The sequence below is a fragment of the Chenopodium album genome, chromosome 10 (assembly GCF_948465745.1).
Source record: "Chenopodium album chromosome 10, dcCheAlbu1.1, whole genome shotgun sequence".
In the NCBI taxonomy this organism is placed as follows: domain Eukaryota; kingdom Viridiplantae; phylum Streptophyta; class Magnoliopsida; order Caryophyllales; family Amaranthaceae; genus Chenopodium; species Chenopodium album.
Window position 1 is genome coordinate 20,967,507 of NC_137843.1, and position 17,159 is coordinate 20,984,665.

A 17,159-nucleotide genomic window follows, 5' to 3' on the forward strand; every position below is an offset into this window, starting at 1 on the left:
TGATCTCACATGAATATGACCCGATCCAAAACCTATCAACATAGCCTGAATTAACTTGACCCGATTTAAACTCGACTGACAGCACTATAATAATGTTATGTTAATAAACAAAAGATTGATTAAAAATCTTAACCAAATTAAATAAATGACCGAATCTTATGTTCGAACTCAATGACATTTGTAAGAACAGGTTTGAGTTTGTTTATAAACTTCATATAAAGTTTGCTCTAATATTTAAAAACTAAGTACTTTATAATTACTTGTATGTCTTGTACATATACATGTTTGTAAAAATTGTACAAATTATTCATCATATATAGGCATGACAATTGACCATTACCTGTTGATATAGATTAACAAAATCATTAATAAAAATATAAAATTCGAGGTGACTGAAGCCTCGTTAAATTAATTCGATTTAAAATTGTTTAAGCTAGAGTTTTCAACTCAAAATGCAAACAAGCATGCTCATAAACAAAACTTGAACACGGAAACTCTCAACGCTCCAAGCTCGAACAAGAAATTAAAAGCTTGTTTGCTACTATTCCATATCAAACTTAGCTCGAACTAGTAACTGAAACTCCCCTCGACTAGAACCATTTCCAGTCGTACAAGCATGCAATGACGTAAGACGTGCTAACAGTTTTATTAGTGTCATACAATACGACACAAGACAAATCCAAAAAACAAATAACAATGAATTACACCAGATAAGGAAATTAGTTAAATATGAAAAGATAAAAATTTGTTTTCTATAAACGAAAGTATATATTATCCTTTTTCCAACAGCAAGAATAAGAAAAGAAATTGCGTCACACATACATCCTTTTCCAAAACTGTGGGCTGTAGTATTAAAATAAAGTTGGCCGCCCAAATGACATTTTTTCATCAGAACCATCATTCATGACTCATTACCACATGTCATATTTTGTTTATTTAGTACATCATCAGTTAGATAGTTTTTCCCAAGTGGCCTATTTCAGTTTTTCTTCTTTGTACAATTCTTCTTCAGTTTAAGTAAGAATGATACAAGGCACACAATTTCCTTGGACTATCAACAATTAAAATAAATCATCCATTTATTTGCATATAATGGACATGAACAAACCGCCTTTTATGAAAAGAAAAGAAATCATAATGGGACTAGTAGTCTAGTATTACAAGTACATGGCACAAAGTAGTAGAGTACGTAATGATTTGCTAGGTATCAGTAAAACATTACACAGGACTTATAGACTATGAATTTGAGCAACATAGCAACCGATTACTGTGATTGAATTTATTTTCAGAGCATATATGAAAAATACAAAACAAAGATTAATAAAAACGACTAAAGTAGAGCAACTGCAGCATTAAGCTGATCGATTTTGATCTTGATTCTCTACAGAGCTCCCTTGTAATATTTGTCTTATCTTGATTCTATTTCAACCTAACATGTTTGAGTGAAGCTTCTGAAAGTATGGTTATAGCCGTCAAATAATAGCTATAGCATTTGCTGCAATTTTGAGTTTTTGGATTCTCAGCAAATGACATCAAGTTAACTCTAAAGCTCTAACTGTGTGGTTACCAAGCAGCGTATCAGGGTGAATGAAGCAAATTCTCAAATTAGAATCAAAATTCAAGTGATTATGACTGCTGAGACAATAAGGAGTATTATAATTATTGCAAGCAACTAAGGATTTCTGTGGTTTCTTTTAGCTGAGTGACTCGATAATCAGACTAGAAAAAGATATTACCTAAATTTTCATCCCTGAATGGACGGCAACCACTCCTCCAATAAGATTTTCATATTCTACTTTCTGAAATCCTGCTTCTGCTATCATTGATGCAAATTTCTCCTGAAAAAGCGTACAAAGAAGACTTAGCAATGCAAAAATAATAACAGATTGAAAAAACTAGGACTGATAGCTGCATAAGTGCATAACAACCATGGCTACAACTCTACAAGTGCAGTACAAGAATGATTAGGTCACTTTACAAAACAAAAAATTCAATAATTTGTTCACCACTAATGTCAGCTAATGTGTAGCATAGCAACATTAATGTATTTGTGTATGATTCATATTTTAGGAACCTGCAATGAGATGGCTTAATGCTAAATTAAATTTATAAAATTAAAAAAAAAAAAACTCATCCAGATGCATGAGAAATGAAATTATACAAAGATCAACTATATAGCTTACTTTCCTCAAAAAAAAAAAAAAAAAAAAAAAAAAAAAAAAGAAAAAAAAAAGTACATAGCTTAGCTTAGATATTAAAAATCCTAGGCAAAGCTCTGATTATGCATTCATGTGACAAAACCCTATACAAAGGATAAGCAAAGCACTCAAAATTCATTTGCATATTTGATACTTCCTTTGTTTCACAAATTTTTTACTTTCATGTTTGTCTACGCAGAAGCAACAACTTAGTCCCAAAATGATTTGTAGTCGGCTAACATAAATTGTTTGTGAGCGCCGCTTTGTGGTATTCATATTCAGTGAATGTAACTTTGTGGAATTCACTACAAGCCCAAATAGAGGAGGAGAGTTGCAGTACGTCTGTGGTGGCCAGCATAAAACTAAGTCACATCTTATGAGCATGAATTACAAATATTAATTATACTAGAATAAATTAATATAAAGAGATACATCATAACAACATTTATTTTCACATATTAGTGAGTAAAATGTGTTTATAAACTTGTACATAAACAGTGTTAAAAGTCAAAATGAAGCATATATTGAAATTCAGAATTTCAAAAGCTGATTCCCTACAAAGTTTTCTGCTATAGTTGAGGTTACACAAATAAAGACACTGAAGATGACACTTTTTTATAAGTAATGTTGATCTTGGCAAGACTGGAAAAAGTCACTAGGAGCATAGATGGGAGGTAGAGTATTTGAATTATGATTTGGACATTTATGAAGATGCGGATGAAGTGCACTTGCCGAATAAGGAGTGGAATGAAAATTCTAGTGAGGAGGGTAGTTTGGAGGGATACGATGAGCGGATGAGGAGCATGATGGTTACCTTGTTTTGAACCTTATTTTGCATTTCAGCACACTAGATTGACATAGGGTTTTGTTAACGGGTTGAAATTCCCTACAAATGTTGCATTTCAGCACACTAGATTGAAATAGGGTATTTTGCTAAAAAAAAATATCACTTTGGTTAACGGGTTGAATTCCCTATAAATGTTGCTTTTCAGCACACTTGATTGAAAAAGGTTATGAATACTATTTTTTGCATATGATCAACCATAAAGTGGTATTGTAAAAAGAGAAAAAAAAAAAAAAAAAAAAAAGAGGTGTGATTGCCCTTGGAAGAAGGGGAAGAGAGTTGTAGTAAGTACGTATTTACACACTGGAAGGTTGAAGTTGGAGGAAACTTTTCTTAATAAAGAGCATGAGATTAGAGCATGAGTGTGAGTTTCAAACAGAAAATCTTAATGTTATGCAATATTTTGGGGTGAGAGATAAGGTACAATAAGGCTTACTACTGCTAAGATGATAGCATTACAAAAATTCATGGTAATCCATCTCGCTACGAAAGGGTATGGGATTATGCAGCTACAATTAAGAAATATAATCCAGGATCTAGTGCATTTGTAGTTGCAGATGGGATTGACAGCCTCCACCCTTTTTCCGGAGGATGTAAACTTGTTTGAAAGCTTTGTAAAGATGGCTTTGTACAATGTTGCATACCCATTTTGGGAGTAGATGGGTGTCCTTTAAGGGGAGTATTCCCTAGAATATGTTTGGTTATCTTATTGCTTGAGCTATATTTGAGGTTAAAAATAAAGATACATGGACGTGATTTCTTGATTTGCTCAATTCTAACGTAGAATCACTTAGCTTCATGCGAAAGAGCATATAACATTCATGTCTAAGACAAAAGGTACTTGCAACTCACACATTTTATTTCCTAATTGTTTAGCTCTTTGGACTTATTATGTACTCCATGTGTTCATGTAGTTCTTCCTATTTACTATAGAAACACATACCAAGAATAATAAATAACATAATGTATACTAGTACATGTGATTACTTTATGAGGAGAGAGATAGAGTTAATAAGATAAATGTCCCAAAAGTATGGCAAGTTACAGTAAAAATAATATTATTTCCTTGAAAAAAAAGGAAAGAGTTACGGGAAGAACTTCATGAAAAGTAGGAAGTATTTCATGAAAGGAGATAGTACATGGAAAGATGGTTACTTTCCAGCTTCTTGTATATAAGCATTAGTTTAGCCTTAATGATATAATCTTACAATGGCGACAGTGTTCAACAAACATGAAAAAAGCCTTAAAAAGAAAATCTTTAGATTGGTGAAAGAATGTGAATACCTTATGACCTAAAGGAGTATGCACAGTTAATTCACATTAGCACTGTCCATTGTCCACTAACAATATATTACTAGTTGTAATACAAAATGTATACAGAATCCACACATGATAACAGTTCACATACAGACGCATTTCACATATAATTACACCAACATTTTTAGACTTTCACTGCTTAATTGCCGAGTGAGGAGTATATCCACCCATCTTTTTTGTAAAACACAAATTAAATTCTATAAATGAAGAGAAATGACCTACAATGTACAGATTCCCTTAAAACCAAAACTAATGACAAATCCTTAATGAAAACTCTATCACTAATTCTAGTTTTATGGTTAAAAGCTTTTTAACACTCACATCAAGTTTGATGTCATGTATATTTTCCTTTTCTTTTTACTATGAATATTTCATACCTAAGATCATGCTTCTCCCTTTCTTATTCTAGCTACAAAACTATTATTGTGGATGCAAACTTAGTAGGTTATAGTCTTGGGGTGGTGTCCAAGACTAAAGATTGAGACCTATCTACATCATTGCCCTTTGTGATAGAAAGGAAGTTTTTTTGCACGACTCTACCTCCAATGATATATGAATAATCATAAATAGATAGAGAAATGGCTTGCAAAGCATTTCACTACTCTCTCCTAGTATTTGAACAGCTAAAAAAAGGGGGCAAGTTGCTATCACCTGTGAAGGGAAGCGACGGATACTTTCAACCAAATATTGGTAAGACTCTTTATCTCCTGCAACCAACTCTCCCACGGCAGGAATGATAGAAAATGAATAGTAATCATACCTGCACAAAAGATGCGACATAAGATTATAGCAATCATTGTGGGACATTGTAAATGCTAGACCATTACATGGAATTTTTGAATGGGTTCACACCAATTCAAATCAGAAACTATAAGTTTACATCAGTTCAAATTAGAAAATATAAGTTCAGAATATATTAACAAAAAAATAAGATGAACCGAACTTAGCCTAAGCCTAACTGTTAAAAACCCCAACCTCCTTATAGCCTACAAAGATGCTAAATAAGTAATTATATCCCACAGAACATCACTTACTAATTGTCCTGAAAAAGTTGCAATATCCATTCTAACGCCAGACCTTGATTTTAAAAAGCGCGCCTCGCTCCCTGGGAAATGGGCTTTAGCCAAGCGAGGCTCAGTCACCTACGGAAGGCGCGCGCCTCGTGCGCCTCAAAGCGCCTTTGGTAAGGCGCGCCTTTGCGCCTCAAGGAAAATTACTAAGATTTAAGTTATAAATTGAAGAATGATGGACATTTTTTCAAATTCAGACTACCTTAGCTTTACATATATCATTATTTAATTTATTATGAATCTTTTTAATTGGTATTAAGTACAATCAAAGTAAAAAAAATATGAAATAAATATATGAGTACATGCGCCTTGCATGCAAAAGGCGCAAGCCTTCTCCTTGCGCCTCACGCCTAGGCTGCAAGGACCATTTGCGCCTTGGTGTGCCTTGCGTCTTTTAAAACTACGCGCCAGACACCACATAATCGCCATAAATCATGACGACACATCTCCTTTACCCTTCCAATGCACACAAAATGAACCTGCCGATCCCTTCCAATGCACACAAAATGAACCTGCCGCAGCTCATAAATAGTATGATAATAACCTAGGACTCCCCATGCACAGAAAAAAAGCATCTTACAGACATTGCTTGTCATGTCACAATGAAGATAAATAGATAATCATGTGAGCAAGACTCACTTTGGCACAACACAGCACACACAATTGGCAAAACAGCCATCCCTAGTCATCTTTTTTGAAGCATATCACTAGTTTTAACTCTAACAGTTCGCACCATTGCTTAACTAAGAGGCCAGCGTGTAAATAGTCATTTTGATGTCAAAGGCATGCAAAAAGCCTCCCTAAAACCAAGGCATTTAACAATATAATGCACTTTGCACTAATTGTTATGCAGTAAGCCAGTTGCCTTAGATCACAATCAAGAAGCTAAAGCTCCTTATGCATGAAGAAGAGTGCAGTGATAAGCATTACATCCAGAAATGGCAGTAATGAAACAAAATAAGAGTGCAAGAGCATGGCAAAAGGTCATAATATGCTCACAATTGCTTGAAAATAGGAGTTTCGACATGGCTTAATTCAAGACAAAGAAACCGCCCTCCACGTCTGAGTACCCTGATATAAAACATAGAAAAACTAACTTAGCAACAATTTAAGTAAAAATCATAAATGGACATGTCATGATGACAAGTTTGCCAAAAAAGGAAAAAAAAAAAGGGGGGGGGGGGGCATAAATATGCACAATGCAAAAGGTCTAATCAAGACATGCCAAGTTTCATAAAGGAGAGCCTCTGCATGAGCCATGCAGAAAACATCAAATTACATTGCTGCTTATGCTAACAACTCTACCAGTGTGTTTGGATAAAGAAAGGGGAAGGAAAAGAAGGGGGGGGGGGGGGGGGGGGGGGGGGGGGGGGGAGGAGAAGAGGAGGGGAGGGAAGAATGGTGAGTATTCCTTCCAAATCTCTCCATTGTTGGAGGGATCAATTTCCTATAATTTAATCCTTCCATTTCTCTCCCCTCCAATTCCCTCCCTTTTTCATTTGTTATCCAAATAAAAGATACCCCATCTCTACATTTCTCTTCCCTTCCTTTCCCTCCATTTGCTTCAATCCAAACACGCCGTAAGGTAGTCTTAATGCCACAACTACCCAATATACAACTACACAAGTATCCAATGAAACATTTGGATGAAAATGTTCGTAGAAGAAAACTTCTACAATTTCATAAACTAAATCCATACTTTGCAGTGGAACCCAAAAAATATTCTATTAGTTCCTCTGTTATTGGGCTGTTTAAAAGGTTATTTTGGCCAATTTTAGTAGATTTAATAATTTACGTTGATATCAGAGCTTCATTGAATTATAGAAGCCAAAATGTAAATGCTCCAGAAAATAACCTCTAAATCGTTGAAAATTTACATTTTTGTATTGACAGTAAGTTTCACAATAAAACTATTGACTAACATCAGAAGTTCACACACATAGAATTTCAGAACAATCCAGCCTCTTACAAATGCAACTTGTTCTTATTGCATATTAGTATGCACTAGCAAGCCAACCAACAAGTTACAAATCAAAGTATTCCATTCAGTGGTTCACAGTCTTCACACTACTATGTGTCAGTTGATATTGAGGCTTTTATCTGAAAAATAAATAAGGACACTTATCGCTAGTTTACCAGGCTAAGAATGTACTCAAGTCTCAAGAAGGCTATAAAAGCCACTTAAAACATACAAATTCTTGCTCATGGCCCTTTAAAGGGAAGTGCACAACCATATATACACTGTACATCCAGTCAATATTTTCAATAAATTAATGCACTATTACAGGATTTTCCTAATCTAGATTTTGTACAAACATTCAAAGGCTCATATCTTTGAGCAGTTAATCACTAACCTGTAGGCTTCTGCAAGAGCTTTTTCTATGTGCGTAACATTCCTGATCCCAAATGCAATAGTGTAGCCATCCATTGAATTATCTTCAACCTTCAAAGCTTCAGCATCACCCTCCACCCATATTAAAGACGTATCTCCTCCAAGACCTATACCGGTTGAAAACATCACAACAGTAAGCATTGACATAAGAAAGAAAAGCGCAAAGAGGAGATTTAATGAGGAAAAAAAGGAAGAAACAGAATAGCGAAAGAATAGGTAAAGTGTAATAGCAGACAAGCTAAAGATTTTGGGTTAGAGCTAGCCTAAAGCTTGCATATGTTAGTTTATTTACAAAATGATCTAGTCTTAAACAATACAATTTATTGATAAAAGTTAAGACATAGCCAATTGCAGGTACAACTATATAAAAAGACTGATACATTAAATAATAGTAAAAAATAAGAAATAACTCTTGTTATGGAGCTATGCAAATAAACTAGCCATGAATGACACAAGGCTCACTCACTTAGGTATGCCTAATGACAGTTTCACTAAAAGTTTTCAACATAGTTAAAGTAGTTCCCAAGCACATGAACTCTAAGCAAGTGTGGCTTAGAGCCTTAGAAAACAACTGTACAGGAACTCTAGAACTCAGAGCAAGCCCACTTCCCTTATAAGCTTCATCAATTGAGGGTGGAAACAGATTTGACATCTTAAATGAAAAATAAATAAATTGCAAGACTTTTCAATATTTCCAATAGTTTTAAGTAGAAAATCAAGTATAATACAAAAAGAGAAGAAACAGGTGGAAACATAGTGATATAATTTTTACAAAGTCCAAAATTTTACCTCTTTCCAAAGCCCTCTTTTTACCAACATCTAACATCTTTGGGTTGATGTCACAAACATAGATTTTAGTTTCTTCCAGTAGATAATCTTTAGATGCATTTAGCAATGCTTTGCGCTTAATTGAATCCAAAACCCTGAAAGCAACATCACCTGCCAAATAAGAAAAGGCAACTATTACAAATAGCTTACAACACATTTCACTCCGAAACTAAATCCATTTTATGGCCCCACATTACAAATCTTCAAAAAACAATTTATATGCCTATCTGACTTCTCTCTTGATTTAAAGGTTCATTTTTTTATATAAATATATGTACAAAATAGGTAGAGAAAAAGAGAAAGAGTATTCATGCTAGACTATACTCTAGGCTCTACACACCTTATTTGATTAGTAAAGTGTGCATTTATAAAGATGAGACCTCAAGCTAAAGAAAAAGTAAAGGAACTTAAAACCAAAAAAAAAAAAATAACACCCCTCTGCACGAAGCAATTTATTGCTAATTTAAATTATGATAATGATCCAGCCACAATCGGAAACAACATAATCCAGAAAGACCTAGATACCTCACAGTGCCAAAGAAATTAACCTTGTCTCACGTGTAAGCAACTAAGCACAGGGCATAAACATTTGGGAAAATATGAAAAATATTACTATATTTATTGTAATACTCACTTGCAAACTCTTTCCTCCTTACAAACTCTCTCTCTCCCAAGTTCTCTGGAGTTGCAGGCAACTAGACAAGCGCATTAAAGATGAATGAACTTCTCTAAAGAGTTAAATTAAATGGAGCAAATTGCAAAAACCAATTTCAAAATAGTGCTAGGATAATATCAATATTGAATAATGAATTTTTTGAAGCAATTAAGCAGTTATAATTGTACATAGTGGGTAGCAAAAAGTGTTTATTCAATTTTGGAAATTAGAAATGGATTGGGATTAGCCTTTGTTTCTTGGAATCAAGAAACGATTAAGGGTGCTAAGTTCATTAGTTAATTTTAAACTTCCGGGTACCTAAGCACTTGACTAGGAGGTTTATCAACTACTAAGGGTACCCATATCTGAAAACCTAAATAAAATCATTTTAATATTACATGATGAAAGACTAGACCACATTAAACTAAAGATCTAACTTATTAAAACATTTGGATGAGTTTATTAAATAAGTTTATTTAGTAGACTTCATTTCAAAAAGACAGAAGATTCAAGTCTTTTTGAAATCATCGTAAGTGACCATTGAACCATTTCGAGGCTGCCTAATCAGCACGAACATTCACAACAACAGGTCATAGACTTATAAGTGTGAATGAATAACTCGGAATGACAAGACGGCAATGGTTGTGCAGCCGATGATTTACCAGCCCTTTTAGAACCAACTCACGAATCAACTAAAAGCCCCTCCGAGAACCGCTACCTGTTTGGAAAGCGGGAGGCTTCACTTTAATAACTATTCATATGCATTTTTATATAAAAATGCAAGGTTAATTAAGACAAGGTATCCTGCAAGGCTACAAAATAATCCTTTGTCTCACACAAAACTTCTTATTTTACTTGGACACGTATTTTTGGAAAAGTGTTGGTGTTGGTGTTTGTGAAGTATGAGTATATAAAAAAAAAAAACTAAATAGCAAGTATTCTTTTTTTTTTTTCAAGTGTGGTATGAGAAAGTAGGTCCCATAATTCTTTAAGGGAGTAGAATGAAGATATAAGAAGAGGAAAAAGGAAAACATTACAATATTATTTAGACCCAAGTCAAGGGAGAAATGGAACGTCTTATGTGAGACAAGCAATAAGAGAGAAATGGAGAGTTTTTTTGTGGGACAGAGGGAATAATGGATAAACATATCTACAAATTAGCCAAATGCCTTTTATTTTTCACATAGAATAATATGGGGAGCTGGTAGTCCATAAAGAAGCCACCAAAGTGACTTTATCCCACAATATATCAAACACGACACCATAGCCATTGAACATTTGTCATTTCTGCTTAACTCAAACACCTCAAAGCCTCAAAGAATAGTCATCACTACATTTCTCCAAAGCAAATTCTCCACCCTCCCCAAACCCCACAAAGTGAATCCAAAAGCACTCCTATAGTCCTTCATAATCGAAGGAACTAACCAACAATATCACATCGAAGGAAATCATGAAAACATGACTCGCTAGTAGCTTGGTAAAACAAGCAAATTTTAATCTCTTCTTTTGGAGCAAATCATACCTATTGATACTTCCCAAAGCTAAAGTCCACACAAAAATCTCACCTTAGAAAGAACCTTCACTTTCTAGATAAGTTTTCTAAGGGGAGGGCAAGATATTTGGGGTAATTAAGACAAAAAAGGAATGATTTGCAACAAAGTTCCTTGAATAATCTCCAATTAACACTCTAAATTCTCCTCAATTTCTAATTGTATATCAAAAATGTCACACATAGAGGTGAGCCCCTAGAACTCTTGATAATATTAGGGTGGGGTGGGGTGGGGTGGGGTGGGGTGGGACAAGGGGATCCTAAAGAGTAAGTACCACACAAAACTGCAATTTAGCCAAAACACGCATGTAGAGTGGATAAATAATAGACGTGGGTATAAGGTACAAAGAGGTTGCTATATATCCAAACATCTACTCAAAATCCCAAAAGTGGATTCTTTTACCAACTCTATCCTGAACCTCACTAGTGAGGTAACTAACTAAGAAACTCGTGAAATGACTTTCCATTGGGCAATTGTGAGTCATCCATCTTTAGAATCTAATTTGACACAAAATTACTTGTTTTTAATGAAGTTATACTTAGATTGACAACTCCTCGAGAGGAAACTTTCCCCCAAACCCCTTCTAGTTTTACCAAAGCAAAATATTTTGAGATCACCCACCAAACCCCAAGCTTTCCTCTGCCTTATGACAAACAAAACACTGCTAGATCTTAAAGTCCAAGATCATCACGCCATTCCCCTCCAAATCAAACCATAAAAAATTTGTTTTAAGGAAAAGCATCTAAATTTGCTACAATGTCTACATTTTTTTCACAGACCCCATGTTCTCAACAACCTTTCCAAAAGCATCAAAGCAAAGGCATCTAAATTTACTATATTTTCTTGTAGTGTAAGTATCTTGGATTTTTGGGTTGTATAAGTATTGAACTATTTATGTGTTCAAGTAAAATTATGGGACATCCGTAGTCCATCCCCCCGGATTGAATGTCCACCACTGACAATTATGAATCATCTATCATCAATATATAAAATTGAAGTGGCACTTATATGTTGAAATTAAACTAAACTAAACTAAACTAAAAATAACAATAATATTCATTTCAATTGAAAAGAAAAAAACTTAAAGTTTAAGCTGGTGCTTTTAAGTGACAAGATATGCACAAAACGATGTTTCCTATTATCACTACATGAAAACCAAAATGTATAATTGTCTAACTTTATAATTTTAGAACATGCCAGGAGGGAAGCACTGAGATTATCAAACCGGTAAGGATGTCAGTAGTTCAAGATAATAGTTACGCAAGTTCCTGATTTCACAAATCATGGGCTTGGAGAATTCATCTCCTAAAGTTGATCGTGCTTTACAGTTATCATCATAATTTCTCTCATGCCACAGCACCTGCACTGAATTCCAATACATACAATAATAGCTCAAGTCAGAGCATGAGAACTGACCTGTTCCACCAGCCACATCCAGATGCTTCATTCCAGGGAATGGATTCAGTTCTTCTACCAATCTGACAGCATAAGATACAACATTGTGATTGCGATTGAAGAGGAAACCATGACAGATTAATAACTGATAATGAGTTTGATCAGAAATCATAGAGGGAAGGGGAGGTGAGGGTAAAAAGAGGGAAGAAAAGGTAGGCTTCCAATTTCCTTCAAACACTCCAACATTAGAAAGGTTTGATTGGATCCCTCCATTTCCCTTCCCTCCAAGCTCCCCTCATTCCACACACTCAAACCAGTTAAAAAATGGGGGCCCGATGTCTCTTCCCTTAAATGCCCTAATTAAATCACACTGTAAATGATAAGCAACTTCAGTGACTAGTCCACTACAATCAGAAACAAACCTATCTTTCCATAATCTGTGCAGACCACCACTCATTAAGTCATTCATCAAATCATAACTTGAAGCAACATTTGAAAAGACATTTCCAACCATCTGACTTTTCTCCTCTTCACGCACTTCCTTAAAACCTGAAAGAAATTATAAAGAACGTGGATTCATTGTGTGGTTGTAAGAAGTACAAAGTAAAAAACAACAATTAATCCATTGCATGAGGATCTCACTGTAGAAAGCCATTCAATCAAATTTGCAGAAACCCGCAAAAAGATATCGCACAAGACAGCGAATTGGTTCATACCCAGTTGAAAATGTGCCACTTAAAATCTCTCCACCACTATTAAAATTGTGATATGCATAAATAGGATGCATTATGAAACACTGTATGGGATAAAAAGCGCTAGTTTGGATTCATAATGTTTGACATACCACATACTAAATCCTCTTTTGTATTCATACTTAGCCTCATATTCAGAATCCACAGACGTCAAACCAAACAGCGATTAGAGAAGAAAACTAAATCAGATTACATACACTCATCAACTTTTTTCAAACCGAAAAATTTAAATGACAATCCCATTATATACTGGTAACACTACACAAAAATTCAAAATAGTCATTCCATTTGAATTCGGTACTCACATTGCTAGCTCAAACTACACTATCAACGCGACTATTAATTCCAAGCAAAAGGAACATTGAATTTGTAGCATTATTCAATGTCTAATACGGTAAGATCAAAACAGAACGAGGCGATTACAACATAACCAACGGACGGCATACGAGTAAAATTTGCTCACTAAGTGCAGCACAATCTACTAATTTCAAATCAGGATCACTAGAATTCAATTAATTTGCACTAAAACTAACTAATTAGCCAGAAATTGAGATCAGAACGAAAATTAATCAAAAACAGCACAATAACCAAATTTAATCAGCAAAACAGGTGATTATTCACACAAACATTCAATTGAAAAAGGTGATTATTTACCGAAACTAGTGGCGTGAGAATGCAGACGAGAAACGGAAGAGAGAAGAGGCAAAAGCTTAGAGCGCGAAGCTCTCGTAAAAGCTCGCAACGCCATTGTTGGTGTGATGTGGATGTTCGATTGCCGCAGACTGAATTCTTTAATATAGAGTAGTTGGAAAACATAGTATTTGTTTGGAGATGAAAAAAAAATAATAAATAAAAAAGGTAATTTATCAACGGCAACCCTTAACTTGTATAACACTAAAATGGTGACCTCTTTTTTTTTTTCATAAAATAACCCCAGTTAAGATTTTGTTTTCACTCATAAACTTATTTCACTAAATGGTTAATTTTAATTAACTATAGTTAGGTTTTTTTTATAAAAAAAAAAACTTAAAAAAAAAACAAAAAAACAAAACCACCAAGGCACTAACAAACCACCCACACCACCACCTCAAAACTTGCCAGCCATCGTCACCTCTCCCCCCTTCACTTCCGACGCCGACCCATCCTCCCTGCCGGCGCCAAAACTTCCCCTTCGTCCAACAGCGACGCTGTCCCAGCCCCATGATGCTCCCTCTCTCCTCTCATTCTTCTCCTCCCACCGCAACTTCCCTCTCTTTCTTCTCCGCCCAAATCAAACCCAAACCACCATGATTAGGGTTTCGACTGAGGTGCAACGGCTCGGGTTAAGGTTTCGAACCACCACCACCTTTATCGAAACCCTAAATAGATGGTTTGGGTTGTGGATTTGGGTTCGATCTGGCGGACGTGAAAGAGAGTGAGGAGCGGCGTGCCGGCGAGTGACCTAGATTGTGGGTCGAAAGAGAAAGATAGGGAGGGTCTTGGGTCTGGTAGGGGTGTTGGGTTGGGGTGAGGGGCTAGTGTGTAATACCCCGTATTTTTATGTATTTTTTATAAAGTATTTAAGTATTAATAAAATGTATTGTTAAGGGCTCAAGTATTTTAATTAAATATTTTAAAGGGTTAAAGTATTTTAAGTATAAGGTTTTATAAAAGTAAAATATATTTTGGACCAAACGTTTATTAATTATTGGGCAATGTAAATTATTCCTACATACTCTTATTGAAATAACCCATTCCAAAACCCATAACTTAAGCCCTATCCCATAACTTAAGCCCACATTTTTATAATCCCAAATTTAACCCTACACTCCCTACACTATAAATACACCATGAATCCCCAAAAATTTCCCACACAAAAAGGTTAGTCTTATTTTCTTTCTCCTTTATTTTATTAATTTGTGGTTTTGATTTTATTGTTTGAAATTAATTTAATTAGTATCAAATTGTATTTTGATGATTAAACTTTATAATTTCAGATTTTATAAATGTCTTAATTTTTAGATTTTGTAAATTTTATAACCTAGGGTTTTTAATTATTGAAAATCATGATTTTAGGGTTTTTATGAACAATTGATTTAGGGCTTTTATAGTAATGATGTTTTGAAATTTTGGTGATTATAATTAATGATTAGATTAACTTAATTCCAGATTATTTTGAACACGTGGCGGTAGCACGCCAGTAATTCTCTTGAATATTGTTCAGGTTACTCCCGGGTTTAAAGAGAGAATTATTGGGGTGTTACAAAGTGTTATTGTAATACTTATTTTGATTTAATTCCTTTGTTTTGAGGTTTATTTAAAACTGTTTTGGTTTTCCGCTGCTAATTTCTGAGATAGCCTTAACGTTTGAACACGTGGCGGTAGCACGCTAGTAATTCTCTTGAAATTGTTCAGGTTATATACGGTTTCTCACAGGTTTTTAAGAGAGAATTATTGGGGTGTTACAAAGTGGTATCAGAGCTTTGGTTGAGATTTTTATTACCACTAAAGACAAAAACGTGTTTTAAAGTGTTTTGTTTTAAAACTTGGCCAAGTTCTTATTTAATTAAGCGGTGTTAAAGTAAGTTTATTTAAATTTTATTTTTGTTTTTATTTTAGGAATGAGCAAATTTTTTTTATGAAGAAAAAGGTGCAGAATTTTATTTTTTTTTAATGAAGAACATCCAAAATTTTTATTTATTTATTATGGATGTCCGAATTTTTTATTAAGAAAGCCGATTTTTTTTTTCAATCTTTTTCGAAGCTTATTTTTAAATCTTATTTTAAAAAAGAGGAGTAAAAAAATATTTTTAGTTTGTTAATGTTGCAGGAAAGCAAGGATTGAGGTAAGAAATATGTGTTAAAAGATTTTATAAGCATGTTGGTGAGCTTGGGTAGGAGAAGACAGGGCATATAGGCTAGAATTTAATTTCTTTCCTATGTGCATATTTTTTTTAAGAGGTGTTCAAGCATGTTGTATGACTAAATGTTTATTGATGACAGCATGTATTATGTGAATCATTATATGTGATCTATCAAGATTATTTGATTGAACACCGAACTTAATTTTCTGCAAGAACTGTACTATATGGTTATGGAAAGGGTTTACCATTGGTAGTTAATTCCATTTTCTTGTGGGATCCCTAAACATATACCCTGTGAGTTTCTACGATCACAATCTTGAGGAATGTTAAGGATTTTGAGAGTTCAATTGCTTATGTTAGGATGGTTCGCTTCAATGGTCTTATTTGAGATGTTTTTTCGAAGAAATCTTGGATGCACGTCATCACATGAGTGTGAGTATTGTTTTTTTTGGGATAATTTGTTGTTGAGATACCTTGTCTAGTTATTAAGAATGAGTTTTTGAGTTTTGTTCACTTGTGCATGAAGACACCAAGTTATAAAGATAAGGAAATTGATTTTAATGCACATGGTTAAAGAGCTTAAAGATGAAATCACTTGGGATATTATCTATTTTGAGGAATATGTTTTGTCTTTGAGCACGAGTTTGAATTGGAATCGAAATTGAACAAGAGCCCAAGAGAGATGAGCATAGGAATTGATTAGAGATGAGTAATGATGAAAGTTATTATGTGAGCTGAGGGATACTCAATGCGGATCAATTGAAGTTTGACATTTTAAGCTTAGTGACTTATCATTTCTTATGATTAAAGTTATTTAATTTGGGATGGAGAATTGAGCGTATATATTTTAATATATGATTGGAGTTTTGAGAAGTCATGATCTTGTTGGTATATTGAGGACTCTTGTTATGTTGGACCTTAAATACATTGTCACATGTTCAACCTTGAGAATATTGACATATGTTATTTAGGAGTTATGAGTATTTATTCTTTCACTTGGGATATGAGGATAATTATTTTACTTCAAGGAGTCATTATGTGTAGCAATGCTATCATTTTGGAGAAAATTCTTGAATTTATTCACCTAATCTTTTAGAGTTGTTCAACAACCTTATGATTTCTATTGTTTTCCAAGTGCTACTCATTTCTTTCTTCCCTTTGTGAGTAGCAGTTAATGGGGATATTTTTTTTTATTATTTTTGATTGTTTGTTTAACTATATGGACTTTGGTTGTTTATCAATCAAGATTTTATGTATTCGAATTATTGGGAATGAGGACATAAATTTTTTTTTTAACCTCAAACCTTAATTCGAA

General features: G+C 34.2%; 1 protein-coding gene across 5 annotated transcripts; it reads right to left on the reverse strand.

The window, feature by feature from the left end:
- Window positions 1-220: 220 nt before the first annotated feature.
- LOC145563781 (2-methoxy-6-polyprenyl-1,4-benzoquinol methylase, mitochondrial-like) lies at window positions 221-13,813 on the reverse strand. 5 transcript variants are annotated; one of them, XM_081624209.1, is made up of 9 exons: window positions 13,656-13,813; window positions 12,672-12,798; window positions 12,271-12,332; window positions 8,611-8,760; window positions 7,784-7,928; window positions 6,429-6,500; window positions 5,011-5,119; window positions 1,737-1,838; window positions 221-340 (listed from the first exon to the last, which is right to left on the reverse strand). In XM_081624209.1, exons 1-8 carry the CDS (start codon window positions 13,747-13,749, stop codon window positions 1,737-1,739), a joined length of 861 nt encoding a protein of 286 aa, XP_081480335.1. In that variant the 5' UTR covers window positions 13,750-13,813; the 3' UTR covers window positions 221-340. The 5 variants fall into 5 exon arrangements, with proteins under 5 accessions (XP_081480335.1, XP_081480337.1, XP_081480333.1 ...); XM_081624211.1 differs by lacking the exon at window positions 221-340 and adding an exon at window positions 1,094-1,451; XM_081624207.1 differs by lacking the exon at window positions 221-340 and adding an exon at window positions 1,094-1,495.
- Window positions 13,814-17,159: the final 3,346 nt, after the last annotated feature.

Excerpts from the sequence above, each read along its gene's own strand:
- LOC145563781 (XM_081624209.1), bottom strand. The coding sequence starts at position 13,749 with ATGGCGTTGCGAGCTTTTACGAGAGCTTCGCGCTCTAAGCTTTTGCCT. Across the intron at positions 6,501-7,783 it reads GCTCTTGCAGAAGCCTACAG|GGTACTCAGACGTGGAGGGC; the intron begins GTTAGTGATTAA and ends GTTTTATATCAG. Across the intron at positions 5,120-6,428 it reads ACTCCTATTTTCAAGCAATT|GTATGATTACTATTCATTTT; the intron begins GTGAGCATATTA and ends TCTTTTGTGCAG.